The 12,006-nt window shown below is 48.2% G+C and overlaps 1 protein-coding gene across 2 annotated transcripts in view; it reads right to left on the bottom strand.

Moving 5' to 3' along the window:
* The window catches only part of SLC26A8 (solute carrier family 26 member 8), an 89,180-nt gene that overhangs the window by 14,058 nt on the left and 63,116 nt on the right, over positions 1 to 12,006 (bottom strand). For both annotated transcript variants that reach the window (XM_089334017.1, XM_089334018.1), the window contains 5 exons: positions 9,858 to 9,953; positions 8,711 to 8,817; positions 8,562 to 8,631; positions 7,738 to 7,830; positions 7,511 to 7,642 (listed from right to left, as the gene is read on the bottom strand). In XM_089334017.1, the coding sequence (XP_089190143.1) occupies positions 7,511 to 7,642; positions 7,738 to 7,830; positions 8,562 to 8,631; positions 8,711 to 8,817; positions 9,858 to 9,953 (498 nt within the window). The remainder of the gene's footprint in view (positions 1 to 7,510; positions 7,643 to 7,737; positions 7,831 to 8,561; positions 8,632 to 8,710; positions 8,818 to 9,857; positions 9,954 to 12,006) is intronic.

Here is a 12,006-nt window from a genome sequence, read left to right as displayed (position 1 = left end):
TTACTCCTTATAGGCCCGGAGTGCTTGGAGAAACGGAAGGGCCATGCTGAGGACTAGGAGTACAATGGAATGGGAGATAACAGGGCGTACTCTGTATTCACAGAGACCAAACTCCAGATGTGGAGGGTGCCCACAACTGCTGGAGGGATGAGTAACAGCGAACACAGATGGATGAGAACTGTAAGGTACATGGAAAAAGGAAAGTCCTTCACTCGCTGGAGTGGTGTAACTCTGGGTGATGTTTCTGTTTTTAAAAATGTTATCATTCTAACAATGTTCTTATGAACACATTTTTAAAATTTAAAAATGAAAACAATACAAAGTAGTACACATTGCATAGCAAAACAAAACAAAACAAAACAAAACAAAAACACAAGAGTGGGGTGGATAGATGCTCATAATAGTTTCAAGGAAAGGACAGGTCCCCATCGCCTGAAGGTCACTGAGGCCAGGCCTTTCAGGGGACAGGTGTGTGCTGGCCCAGTGACAGACAGGTGCAAGCCCCCGGCAGAGGAAGTTCTCCGAGACGCCCTCACTTTTGCTCCTTCATCTGCTCCCCATCCCCTCATGCCATGTCCGCCTGACCTCAGCTCCCTGGCCAAGGCTCTGACCCTGAGAGAAGCTGATTTAACACCTTGATGTCTCTGTCCAAGCCCATCTTTGGACTGGGAATCCTTTTTGTCCTACTCAATGTCAATCCAAATTTCTCTCCCTTGTCCAGCACAAGTCCCCTGCTCCCAAAAACTTCCTTGACAGTCTGAGTTCTTGTCAATCTCACCTTACTGGAAGCTTTAGAGTTGTCAGACTGTAAACACACAGTTTACAGGATTGCAGGATGCATACCACACTGTTTGGCTCACTATCCTATTTCATTGAATTTTAAGTCACACTACTATTTTTTCCAATAGAAAAAAAATGCTGAAAATTAAACTATAACATGCCACGTGTTACAGTATGCCTCCAAATTTCAGAGATGCGAAAGAAAGAAGTATCTTAGGCTTCATGAAATAGAATAATAGCCTCATATATCACATTAATAGTGAGTTGCCTCCTTAATTCCATGTAAAACTATGAATTTTGGGGCTGGCTTTGTGGCATTTAAGCTACTGCTTGCAACACCATCATCCCATATGCGTGCTGGTTCAAGACCCAGCTGCTCTACTCCTGATCCAGGTCCCTGCTAATGTGCCTGCAAAAGAAGTGGAGGATGGCCCAAGTGCTTGGGCCCCTGCACCCACGTGGGTGACCTGGCTGAAGCTCCTGGCTCCTGGCTTCAGCCTGGCCCAGCCCCGGCCATTGGGGCCACTTGAGGAGTGAATCAGTGGATGGAATCTCTCTCTCTCTCTCTCTCTCTCTCTCTCTCTCTTTCTCTCTCTATCTCTCCCCATCTCTCTATAAATCCACCTTCCAATTAAATAAATATTAAAAAAACTCTATGAATTTCTTCAAAATAATACCATGATTTTGAGGCAATATAGGAGGGTGGGTATAGAAATGAAACAAGATTGCTATGAGTGTTAAATCTTTTTTTTTTTTTTTTTTTGACAGGCAGAGTGGACAGTGAGAGAGAGAGAGACAGAAAGAAAGGTCTTCCTTTGCCGTTGGTTCACCCTCCAGTGGCCACCACAGCCGGCGCGCTGCAGCCGGCACACCGCGCTGATCCGATGGCAGGAGCCAGGTACTTATCCTGTACCCATGGGGTACAGGGCCCAAGGACTTGGGCCATCCTCCACTGCACTCCTTGGCCACAGCAGAGAGCTGGCCTGGAAGAGGGGCAACCGGGACAGAATCCGGCGCCCCGACCGGGACTAGAACCTGGTGTGCCGGCGCCACAAGGCGGAGGATTAGCCTAGTGAGCCACGGCACCAGCCAAATCTTTTTTTAAAAGTCTTATTTGTTTGCTAGAGTTACAGAGAGAGAAGAAAAGAGATCTTCCATCCATTGGTTCACTCCCCCACATGACCGCAATGGCTAGGGCTGGGCCAGGCTGAAGCCAGGAGCCAAGAGATTCTTCCGTCTCCCACATGGGTGCAGGGGCCCAAGCACTTGGGCCATCTTTCACTGCTTTCCCAGGCACATTACTAAGGAGCTGGTTTGGAAGTGGGGCAGCTTTGTCTTGCACCAACACCCATATGGGATGCCAGCATCAGAGGTGGCAGCTTTACTCACTACATCACAACACCAGCCCTGAAAAAATTTTTTTTTCAAAGAACTACCTGGGGGATAGTGTTGTGGCATAGTGGGTAAAGCTGCCACCTGTGATGCCGGCATCCCATATGAGCAATGCCACCTGCTCCACTTCCAATCCAGCTCCCTGCTAATGGCCTGGGAAAGCAGCTGAGGATGACCAAGTGTTTGGGTCCCTGCCGGCCATGTGGGAGACCCAGATGAAACTCCTGTCTCCTGGCCTAGTGCCGGCCATTGGGGTCAACTGAGGAGTGCACCTGTGGATCTCTCTCTTTCTTTCTGTCTCTCCCTTTCTCTCTAACTCTCTCAAATAAATAAATAAATCTTTTTTTTTTTTTTTTGACAGGCAGAATTAGACAGTGAGAGAGAGAGAGACAGAGAGAAAGGTCTTCCTTTTTCTGTTGGTTCACCCCCCAAATGGCCACTACAGCCGGCGTGCTGCATCGATCTGAAGTCAGGAGCCAGGAATCCTGGTCTCCCATGCAGGTGCAGGGCCCAAGCACTTGCGCCATCCTGCACACCCTCCTGGGCCACAGCAGAGAGCTGGACTGGAACAGCAGCAACCAGGACAGAACCGGCGCTCCGACCAGGGCTAGAACCCAGAGTACCGGCGCCACAGGCGGAGGATTAGCCTAGTGAGCTGCGGCGCTGGCCTAAATAAATCTCTTTTAAACAATAACTACCTGGATGAACCTTGAGCACAGGTAAAGTGAAATAGGTGAGTCACATGCTACATGGTTCCACACACATTCTATCTAGAATAGATAGAACAGTATAGAACATTCTATCTAGAATAGATGGAACAGGGACAGAAAGTTGTGGGGAGCAACTTGAACTAGACTGTTACTCGAATTAAGACTTATTCTATGCATCTGCTCTCCCACAATATGGCGCTGGGAGAGGAGGAAACAGCTTCTACACAGCTGCCTCCAGTTCAGCCAATAAACTGTAGGACCTGCTCCTGATTGGAGGAGAGCAGCGTACTCGGCGTGTGGGTAGCAGAGTTGGGATTGGTGGAAGAGGACTATAAAGGAGGAGAGAGACAACATGCACCAGGAACATCTATCTGAAGGAACACCTGTGCAGCCCCCGAGAGAGCCGGCCGGCCGGCGGTGTGCCGCTCCCCCGCGGAAGTGGGGAAAGTGGCAGGGGGAACCGCCCTTCCACAGAGGTGGAAGGGTCGGTAGCCAACCCGGGAAGAACCAGCAGCAAACCCAGGAAGGGCTGAGCAGACAAAAGAACAGCGCAGGGTCCTGTGTCGTTCCTCCTCCTCCACGAAGAGGGGGAGTGACAACATTCTATCTAGAATAGATGGAACAGGGACAGAAAGTAGATTTGGTTGCCAGTGCCTGGGAGGCGGGGAAATGGCGACTGTTTAGTGGCCACAGAACTACAGGTTGTAAGATGAAAATGTTCTGGAAGTGGATGGTGGGCGTGACTGGTGCCCCTGAGGATATTCTTAGCACTACTGAACTATACACTTAAAAAGGTTAAAGTGGCTCATTTTATTTTACACATTTGTTTTTGACACAATAAAAAAATACCCAGAGACCCTAAACTTCTTTTTTATGACCAAAAGGAAAAAAAAAACATAGGCAACCAAAAAATATTTGACAAATGAGAATGCATCAATTAAAACTTCTGCATAGCAACAGAAACAACTAATAGAGTGAAAAGGCAACCCACAGTGTGTAGTTGGAAACCACGCACTGGAAAGAAGCTATCATCCAAAATATGTAAGAACTCAAACTACTCAATAATGAGAAAACAAATATCCCTATTTAAAAATGAGCAAAGGGCTTAACTAGACTTTTCTCAAAAGGTGACATACAGATGGCCAACAGATATATGAAAAAATGCTGATCATCTCTAGTCATCAGATAAACGTAAATTAAAACCACAATGAGACGTCACCTCATACCCATTAGAGTGGTTATTACATAAAAAAAGCGATGGCAATTGGATGTGGGGAAAAGTGAACTTTACACATTATTGATGGTGTTCTATGTTAATACATCCTTTTTGGAAGAAGTTCCTCAAAAAACTAAAACTAGAATCACCATATGATCCAGCAATCCCACGACTGGTTTTATACCCAAAGGAATTGGCATCAGTATGCTGAAGATACATACTCCTTGTTCACTGTAGCACTATTTGCAATAGACAAATCTAAATATCCACACTTGGGTTAATAGATTAAAATGAGTGGTATAGGAGGCGGTCATTAGGCCTGGTAGTTAGAGGATGCCAGTTGGGATGCCCACATACCATATCAAAGTGCCTAGGCTCAGTTTCTAGCTCCAGCTCCTGCTGACATGGACCCTAGGGGACAGCGAGTCATGGCTCACATGGTTGGGTCCTAGGGCTGGTGCTGTGGTGTAGCAGGTTGAGCCACCGCCTGCAATGCCAGCCTCCATATGGGCACTGTGCATGACCTGGTTGATCCACTGCTAATGGCCTAGGACAGCAGCAGAGGATGGCTCAAGTACTTGGGCTCTTGCACACACCTGGGAATCCTGGCCCCTGGCTTCAGCCTGGCTGTTGCAGTCATTTGGGCCATTTGAATTAGTGGATGGAGGATCTCGATCTCTCTCTCCCTCTCTCCCTCCCTCTCCCTCTCTCTCTCTACAACTCTGCCTTTCCAGTAAATGAATAAATCTGTTTTTAGACAACTGGTTGGGTCCAAGGCTGGCACTGTGGCATAGTAGGCTAGGCCTCCACCTGTGGCACTGGCATCTCATATGGGCACAGGTTCGTGTCCTGGCTGCTCCACTTCCAATCCACCTCTCTACTTATGGCCTGGGAAAACAGTGGAAGATGGCCCAAGTGCTTGGGCCCCTGCACTCACATGGGAGACATGGATGAAGCTCCTGGCTCCTGGCTTTGGGTTGGCCCAGCTCCAGCCGTTGCAGCCATTTGGGGAGTGAATCAGTGGATAGAAGACCTTTATGTCTCTCCTTCTCTCTGTCTGCAACTCTGCCTCTCAAATAAATAAATAAAGTAGTTGGGTCCTTACCAACCATGTGGGAGACCTGGATTGGGTTCTTAGGTCCTGACTTTGGCCTGGCCCAGCCCTAGCTACTCTGGGCATTTAGAGAGTGGACAAGGGGATGGAGAATCTCTTTCATTCTCTCTCTCTGCCTTTCAAATAAAATGAAAATTTAAAAAAAAAAACACACAGACATATACACACACATACACCATAAGAGCATATTCAGCTTTTAAATAAATAGGAAGTTCTTTCATTTCTAACAACATGAATAGACTTAGAGGACATTAAGTGAAAGAAGCCAGACATAGAGAGAAACATGCTGTATGATCCCACTTATATGTGGAATCTAAAAGAACCAAACTTGTAAAAGTACAGTGGGATGGTGGCTATGAGAGGCTGGGTGTGGGAGGGTGGACAGGGCAAAGGGGAAGATTGGTCAATGGGTACAAAGTTGCAGTAAGATAGGAGGAGTAAGCGCTGGTGTTATGTTGCACAGTGCAGTGATTATAGTTAATAATAATGTATTATAGGGGCAGGTGTTTGGCCTACGTGTTAAGATGTGGGACACCCACATTCCATATCGGAGTTCCTGGGTTCAGACCCAGCTCTGCTCCAGATTCCAGTTTCCTGCTAATGTGGACCCTGGGAGGCAGCAGGTGATGGCTCAAGTAGGTGAGTCCCTGCCACCCATGTGGTAGACCTGGATTGAGTTCCTGGCCCCTGAATTTGGCCTGGCCCAATACCAGCTCTTGCAGGTTTTTGAGATGTGAACCAGTGGATGGGTGTACCCTCTGTCTGTCTTTTTCTCACTCTTGCTGTCTTTCTGCCTTTCAAATGTATAAAAACTTTAAAAAAATTTAATGTATACTTTGAAATAGCTGAAAGATTTTAAATGTTCTCACCACAAACAAATGTTAAGTATTTGAGCTTGTTGATATTCTAATTAGTGCCCAAGAATGAGTAGGCAGTGATTTGCAGGTGCCTGCGTGATGGGGAGGAGAGGTGTGTGTGTGTGTGTGTGTGTGTGTCTGTGTGTATAGAGCTGCCTCTCCAGGGTGTCAGCTACAGCACAGTTGATCACCAGAAGGCCCAGAAGCCACAAAGGAGCAGCCTGCTCTGCTGGAAGAGGAGATTTAGACCAAGTCCAGGTTAGAAATAATGAACACTTTGCAATTCTCATCAGGGAAAATAAAATCTCATTCCAGAGGCCGGCGCCGTGGCTCACTAGGCTAATCCTCTACCTTGAGGCGCCGGCACCCCGGGTTCTAGTCCCGGTCGGGGCGCCGGATTCTGTCCCGGTTGCCCCTCTTCCAGGCCAGCTCTCTGCTGTGGCCAGGGAGTGCAGTGGAGGATGGCCCAAGTGCTTGGGCCCTGCACCCCATGGGAGACCAGGAGAAGTACCTGGCTCCTGCCATCAGATCAGCGCGGTGTGCTGGCCACAGTGGCCATTGGAGGGTGAAACAACGGCAAAAGGAAGACCTTTCTCTCTGTCTCTCTCTCTCTCACTGTCCACTCTGTCTGTCAAAAAAAAAAAAAAAGAAAGAAAGAAAGATAGATCTCATTCCAGAATAGCAAACTGTGCTTGTCTCCCCACCCCAGCCCCATCCCTCACTCCACCCCCCTCCCCACCATTGCTTCCTCGGTCTCAGGCAGACATCAGGAGACCCTGGTGGAACCTTCCAAACCCCAGCCACCTTGGCCTTGCGCTAGCTGGAGTCAGAAAACAACGTTTCAGTCACTTATTTGCACAGCTCTAAAGCCAGGAGGAGGTATAGCGAGGGAAGTGTCAGCATCTTCAACAGGCAAAGTGTAGGCTCGTCACTGTCCAGGAGGAGCCTCTCTCCATGGCCACTTTCACGTCGAATCCTGAACCCACGTCTTCATTTCTGAGTAAAAATCTTGGATTTCCAGTTCTCCATGGTACATCTGAAAATCAAAATCCCTCAGGGATTTTGATTAGCTTTTTTAAAAATGATTTATTTTATTTGATTTTGAAAGGCTGAGTGACACACAGACAGAGGGAGAGATATACAAAGATTACTCTCCAAATAGCTGCAACAGCTGTGGCTGGGCCAAGCTGAACCCTGGAGCCTGGAACTCCATCCAGGTCTCCCACATGGGTGGCAGGGCCCTAAGCACTTGGGCTATTACCCACTGCCTTCCTAGGTGCATTAGCAGGGAGCTAGTGGGACAGCCAGGACTCAGACTAGGCACTCCAATATGGGCCACTGCACCAACATGCCAGTCCCTTAACTTGCTTTTTTTTTAAACTACTAGTGCACTTCATTATAAAATGTGGAGAAAGTGGCAAGAAAAAAAGACAATTCTAACCCTGGGTGGGGGCTCCACTTCATCACAGTTGCAGGAACACCGGAAAATCTTATTTTCCTGTGCGTCCATATCACTTTGGTTAAACAGGCTGAAAATCTCTTCTTCTTTCAGAGGCACTCGGACCATATCCACCTGGAGGACAGAAGAGAGCGCTCCTAGAGCTGGTGCATGATGGGAAGGAGGGCGGGAGGGGGCGGCTGTGGAGGAAGGCCGGGGCGAGAGGTCACCTCCTTTAGCAGCCTGCGTCTGAGGTGGTAAATGTTCACGAACGTGATGGAGTTGCAGCACTGGAAGATCTTCACCCCGGGAATGCTCACGATCTGCCAGGCAAAATGAGAAGCTGAGGGGGAGTTCTCACCTCTTGGGGTTCTTTCTAATTAGAGGCAAGAACTAGAAAGTTTCTCCTCCCATTTTCACCCTGCTGCTTTTCCTCTGTCTTCTTCCCCTCCCCATTTTCTCATTCTGCTCTTTCTTTGACCTTCCCCTCCATTTGAAATGGTCCTCAGCTGGCTGCATCGTGATAAGGGGTCACCTGCCTGTAGCCTCGGACACCATGTCCTCTTCCTCTGGACATGTGTGTCTGCAGTGCAGCAGGCAGCAGACAGAAAGGGGCTTCTGTGGAGTGTCTAAGCGCCAGGCTTGGAGCGTCCCCCTCCCAGGGTAAAGAAGTAGGATAGGCGCTGGCGCTGTGGTGTAGGGGGTAAAGCCACTGCCTGCAGCACCGGCATCACATATGGCCGCCGGTTCGAGTCCCGGCTGCTCCACTTCCGATCCAGCTCTCTGCTATGGCCTGGGAAAGCAGCAAAAGATGACCCAAGTCCTTGGGCCCCTGCACCCCTGTGGGAGACCTGGAGGAAGCTCCTGGCTCCTGGCTTCGGATCGGCACAGCTCCGACCATTGCAGCCAATTAGGGAGTGAACCAGCGGGTTGAAGACCTTTCTCTCTCTCTCTCTCTCTCTGCCTCTCCTTCTCTGTGTAACTCTGACTTTCAAATAAATAAATAAATCTTTAAAAAAAAAAAAAAAAGAAGTGGGACGATGTGGGTTCTCACCTCCCGATAGTCATTGATGCTTCTGTAAATGTTGGTGTTAGGGATCTGACCCAGGAGGAGGACCTTGGTTCTGAAAGGAAAAGCACTTGCTGTAGGCCACAGCTGCCTTGCCTGGCACAGCTAACCTCCTACTGCCCGAGACAAAGTACCTGTGCGAACGAACAGTGATGATGAAGAAAGCAAACACTAAGGAAACCAGTAGTCCGAAGTCCAGTCCCAGGAAGATCGCGGATGAGAAAGTCACCAGCCAAAGAATCTTATGGAAAACAAGGGGAAAAGAGGATCATGAAAACGTGTTGAACTGAGAAAGTGTCCAGTGTCATCTTTCATCTCACCTTTCCCTCTCTCCATTCCTATACCTGGGGTTTAGAGGTGAAAAAAGAAACCCCACAGCCATATGGACTGGAGCCCTCACAAAGAGTTGGCACCTAGTTCTTCCATGTATCCCCAAAATGGTCTCTCCCCAGTTCTCTCTTGAAACTTCTGTTTCCTCATGCGAAACAGACACACTATTATGTGCCTTATGGGTAAAGCAGAACACTCATCAAGTGATACCTGCTGTTTTCAGATGTGTGATAGTAATTGCAGATCTTTTCAACCCCTGACTCAACCACCTTCTCCAGCACTCTCCACCCGTGACCTTATCCTCACCTGCGTAGAAGTCTAAAACTCCCTCCAGTATTTCCTTCCCCACCACCCGCTGCTTGTCAAGGTCTGCACTCAGCTTCTCCTGTTCTCCCCAGTCCACTGCAAGTTCTGTCCCTGCTCCTGGACCAGAAACCCCATCTGTCCACTGGACCACATCCCCGCTTAAATCCTCAGCGATCTGGCTGCGAAAATTACCCCTTTAATATTTCTCTGCTTCTGTGGTCTCTTTCTCCTCTTATCATATTCTCTACCTCGTCTTTTATTTCTTGTTCCTCTCCCTTTCTGTCCTCTGGTTTCACAGGAGGAGGAAAGTGCTCCAGACACCCCCTCCTCCTATTAGGATTTGGGCCCCCTACCCTGGACTTGTTTCTATTCCTTGGATTAAAAGTCTTTCAGACAGACAACAGAAGACAAATCCTTTTTTCTAGGTTTGCACGTGCAGCAACCATCCAATGAAGCCCTCTGATTTAAGCGTGCACGGTTGGGATGAGGCCTCTGTGGTTTCACATACCAACCACCTTGACTCCCCCCTTAAAAACCAAAACTAGGGCATCGGGCAACAACGAGTTGCTGCTGCTCTTCACGTCTTCCCTCTCTCCACCTTCCCTGTCCTTACCCACCCCAGCCAGGGAGGGCATCTACACTCACACAGTCATACTGGTCCTGCCTCCACAGGGTGGGGAGGCTGTAAATGGCTTCAAGGTAGGGCAGGACATTACTCAGGATAATCCCAGCCAGCACAGCCTGTGGGGAAAAGATAAACCTTGCTTGTTTTCCCTTTGTGATGGGGGATTGGGAGGGAGGGTTGAGAAGAGGTCATGGGTATAAAACTCTCAAATTCCCACACAGGAACTACAAAATTAATCAGCTTTGTCTCTCAGAGATATTTTGCATTGCTAGTTCATATGAATGGCACATCCGTGCTCCAACCCACTGTCCAAATATACTCCATACTGTTCTCTGCTTTCCTCCGTAATTTGTTAAACACACAAGGTGAGGTCAAGGAAAGGCCAATCCTGACTCAGCACGGCCACAACAGGCCCCTGTTAGATTCAGAGTTTACTGTAGACAGTGAGAGGAAGGACAGCTGTTTTAGTCGGCTTCTCATGACTACAGTGAAATACTGGGAGCAACCAACTTTATAATGAAAGGAGGTGGATTTTGGCTCATGGTCCTGGAGATTCACAGTTCAAATAAGGGCGGCTCATTGGTTCAGCCTCTGGGGTGCTAAGGGGCACAGAGCAACACATGGCAAGAGGGGGTGAGATGTGTGTCTGTGTACATGTGGTCTCTTAAAAAGCACAAGGATTCATCATGGGGTCTCCACCCTAATGGCCCAATACAATCCAGTCACCTCACAAAGTCCCCACCTTCAATACCAAAATTGAATATAGTATCTACTTCTTTTTTTCCATCTTTCTTCTTCTTCTTCTTTTTTTAAATAACAGTAAGGCTTGCTTTTAGTACAAATCCTAATTGTTTGAGAGTTAGGAACCACTGGATTTAACAAACATCATTTTATAATTACTCTTTGCATTTTTTAAAATATATATCCATTTATTAGAAAGTCAAAATCAAAGAGAGAGAGAGAGAGAGGGAGAGAGAGATCCTCCATCTTTGCTTCATTCCCTAGATGGCTGTAACAGCAGAGGCTGGGCCAGGCCAGGAGCCCAGAGTTGCATCTGGGTGTCCCATATGGGTGCAGGGACCCAAGCACCCAGGCCATCTTCCACTGCCTTTCCAGTGCATTAGCAGGGAGCTGGATCTGAAGTGGAGCAGCTGTGTCTCAAATCAGAGCCCACATGGATGCTGGAGTGCAAGTGGCAGCTTCACCTGCTATGCCACAGCACTGACCCCCCCACTTCCTTTTTTAAAGAAATATTTATCTATTTGAATGGCAGAGTGACAGAGAAAGAGGGACAGACAGACACGCACACACACAGAGAAATCTATCTGCTGGTTTACTCCCCAAACGGCTGCAACAGCCAGGGCTGGGCTAGCCTGAACCCAGGAGCCAGAAACTCCATCTGGGTTTCCCACATGGGTGCCAGGGACCAAGAACTTGGGTCATTTTCTGCTACCTTCCCAGGCACATTAGTAGGAAGCTGGATCAAAAATAGAGCAGCTGGGATTTGAACCAGCACTCTGATATGGGATGACGGCATTGCAAGTGGCAGTTTAACGTGCTGGTCCACAATGCCAATCCCAGTCCCCATGTTGTTTAAACATAAGACTTTGGGGGCCACACCTTTAAGATATGGGCCTTTAGGGGACACTCAGTGCCAAACTAATATCCAATACATAGTAGAAGCCAAAAGTGCAGCCATCTAGTCCCTTGTGCTTCAGCATCATCACTTTTGGTGTGTTAGTCAAGACCCATAGGAGCTGGCACCTTTGGTTTTTGTATTGTCTTTGGCTATTTGGCCTTGCCTTGTTTAGTTTTCTTGACATCTCTGTGTTACCAAAATTGTCTAGAAAACCATTGACTGCTGAGTGATAAATAAAGGGAACTTCTGAGACTGGTGTTGTGACGTAGTGGGTAAAGCCACTGTCTACGATGCTGGCATCCCTTATAGGCACCGGTTTGTGTCTTGGCCGCTCCATTTTTTATCCAGATCCCTGATAATGGCCTGGGAAAAGCGGCAGAAGATGGCTCAAGTGCTTGGGCCCCTGCTATCCATGTGGGAGACCTAAATGAAGCTCTTAGCTTCAGCCTGGCGCAGCCTTGGCAGTTGTGGGCCATCTGGAGAGTGAACCGGTGGATGGAAGATTTCTTTCTCTGTAACTCTGACTTCCA

This window comes from Oryctolagus cuniculus, chromosome 5, assembly GCF_051225735.1.
Source record: "Oryctolagus cuniculus isolate XC-2025 breed Fujian yellow rabbit chromosome 5, ASM5122573v1, whole genome shotgun sequence".
In the NCBI taxonomy this organism is placed as follows: domain Eukaryota; kingdom Metazoa; phylum Chordata; class Mammalia; order Lagomorpha; family Leporidae; genus Oryctolagus; species Oryctolagus cuniculus.
The sequence above is the reverse complement of the archived record's forward strand: the minus strand, read 5'-3'. Positions and strand labels throughout refer to the sequence as shown.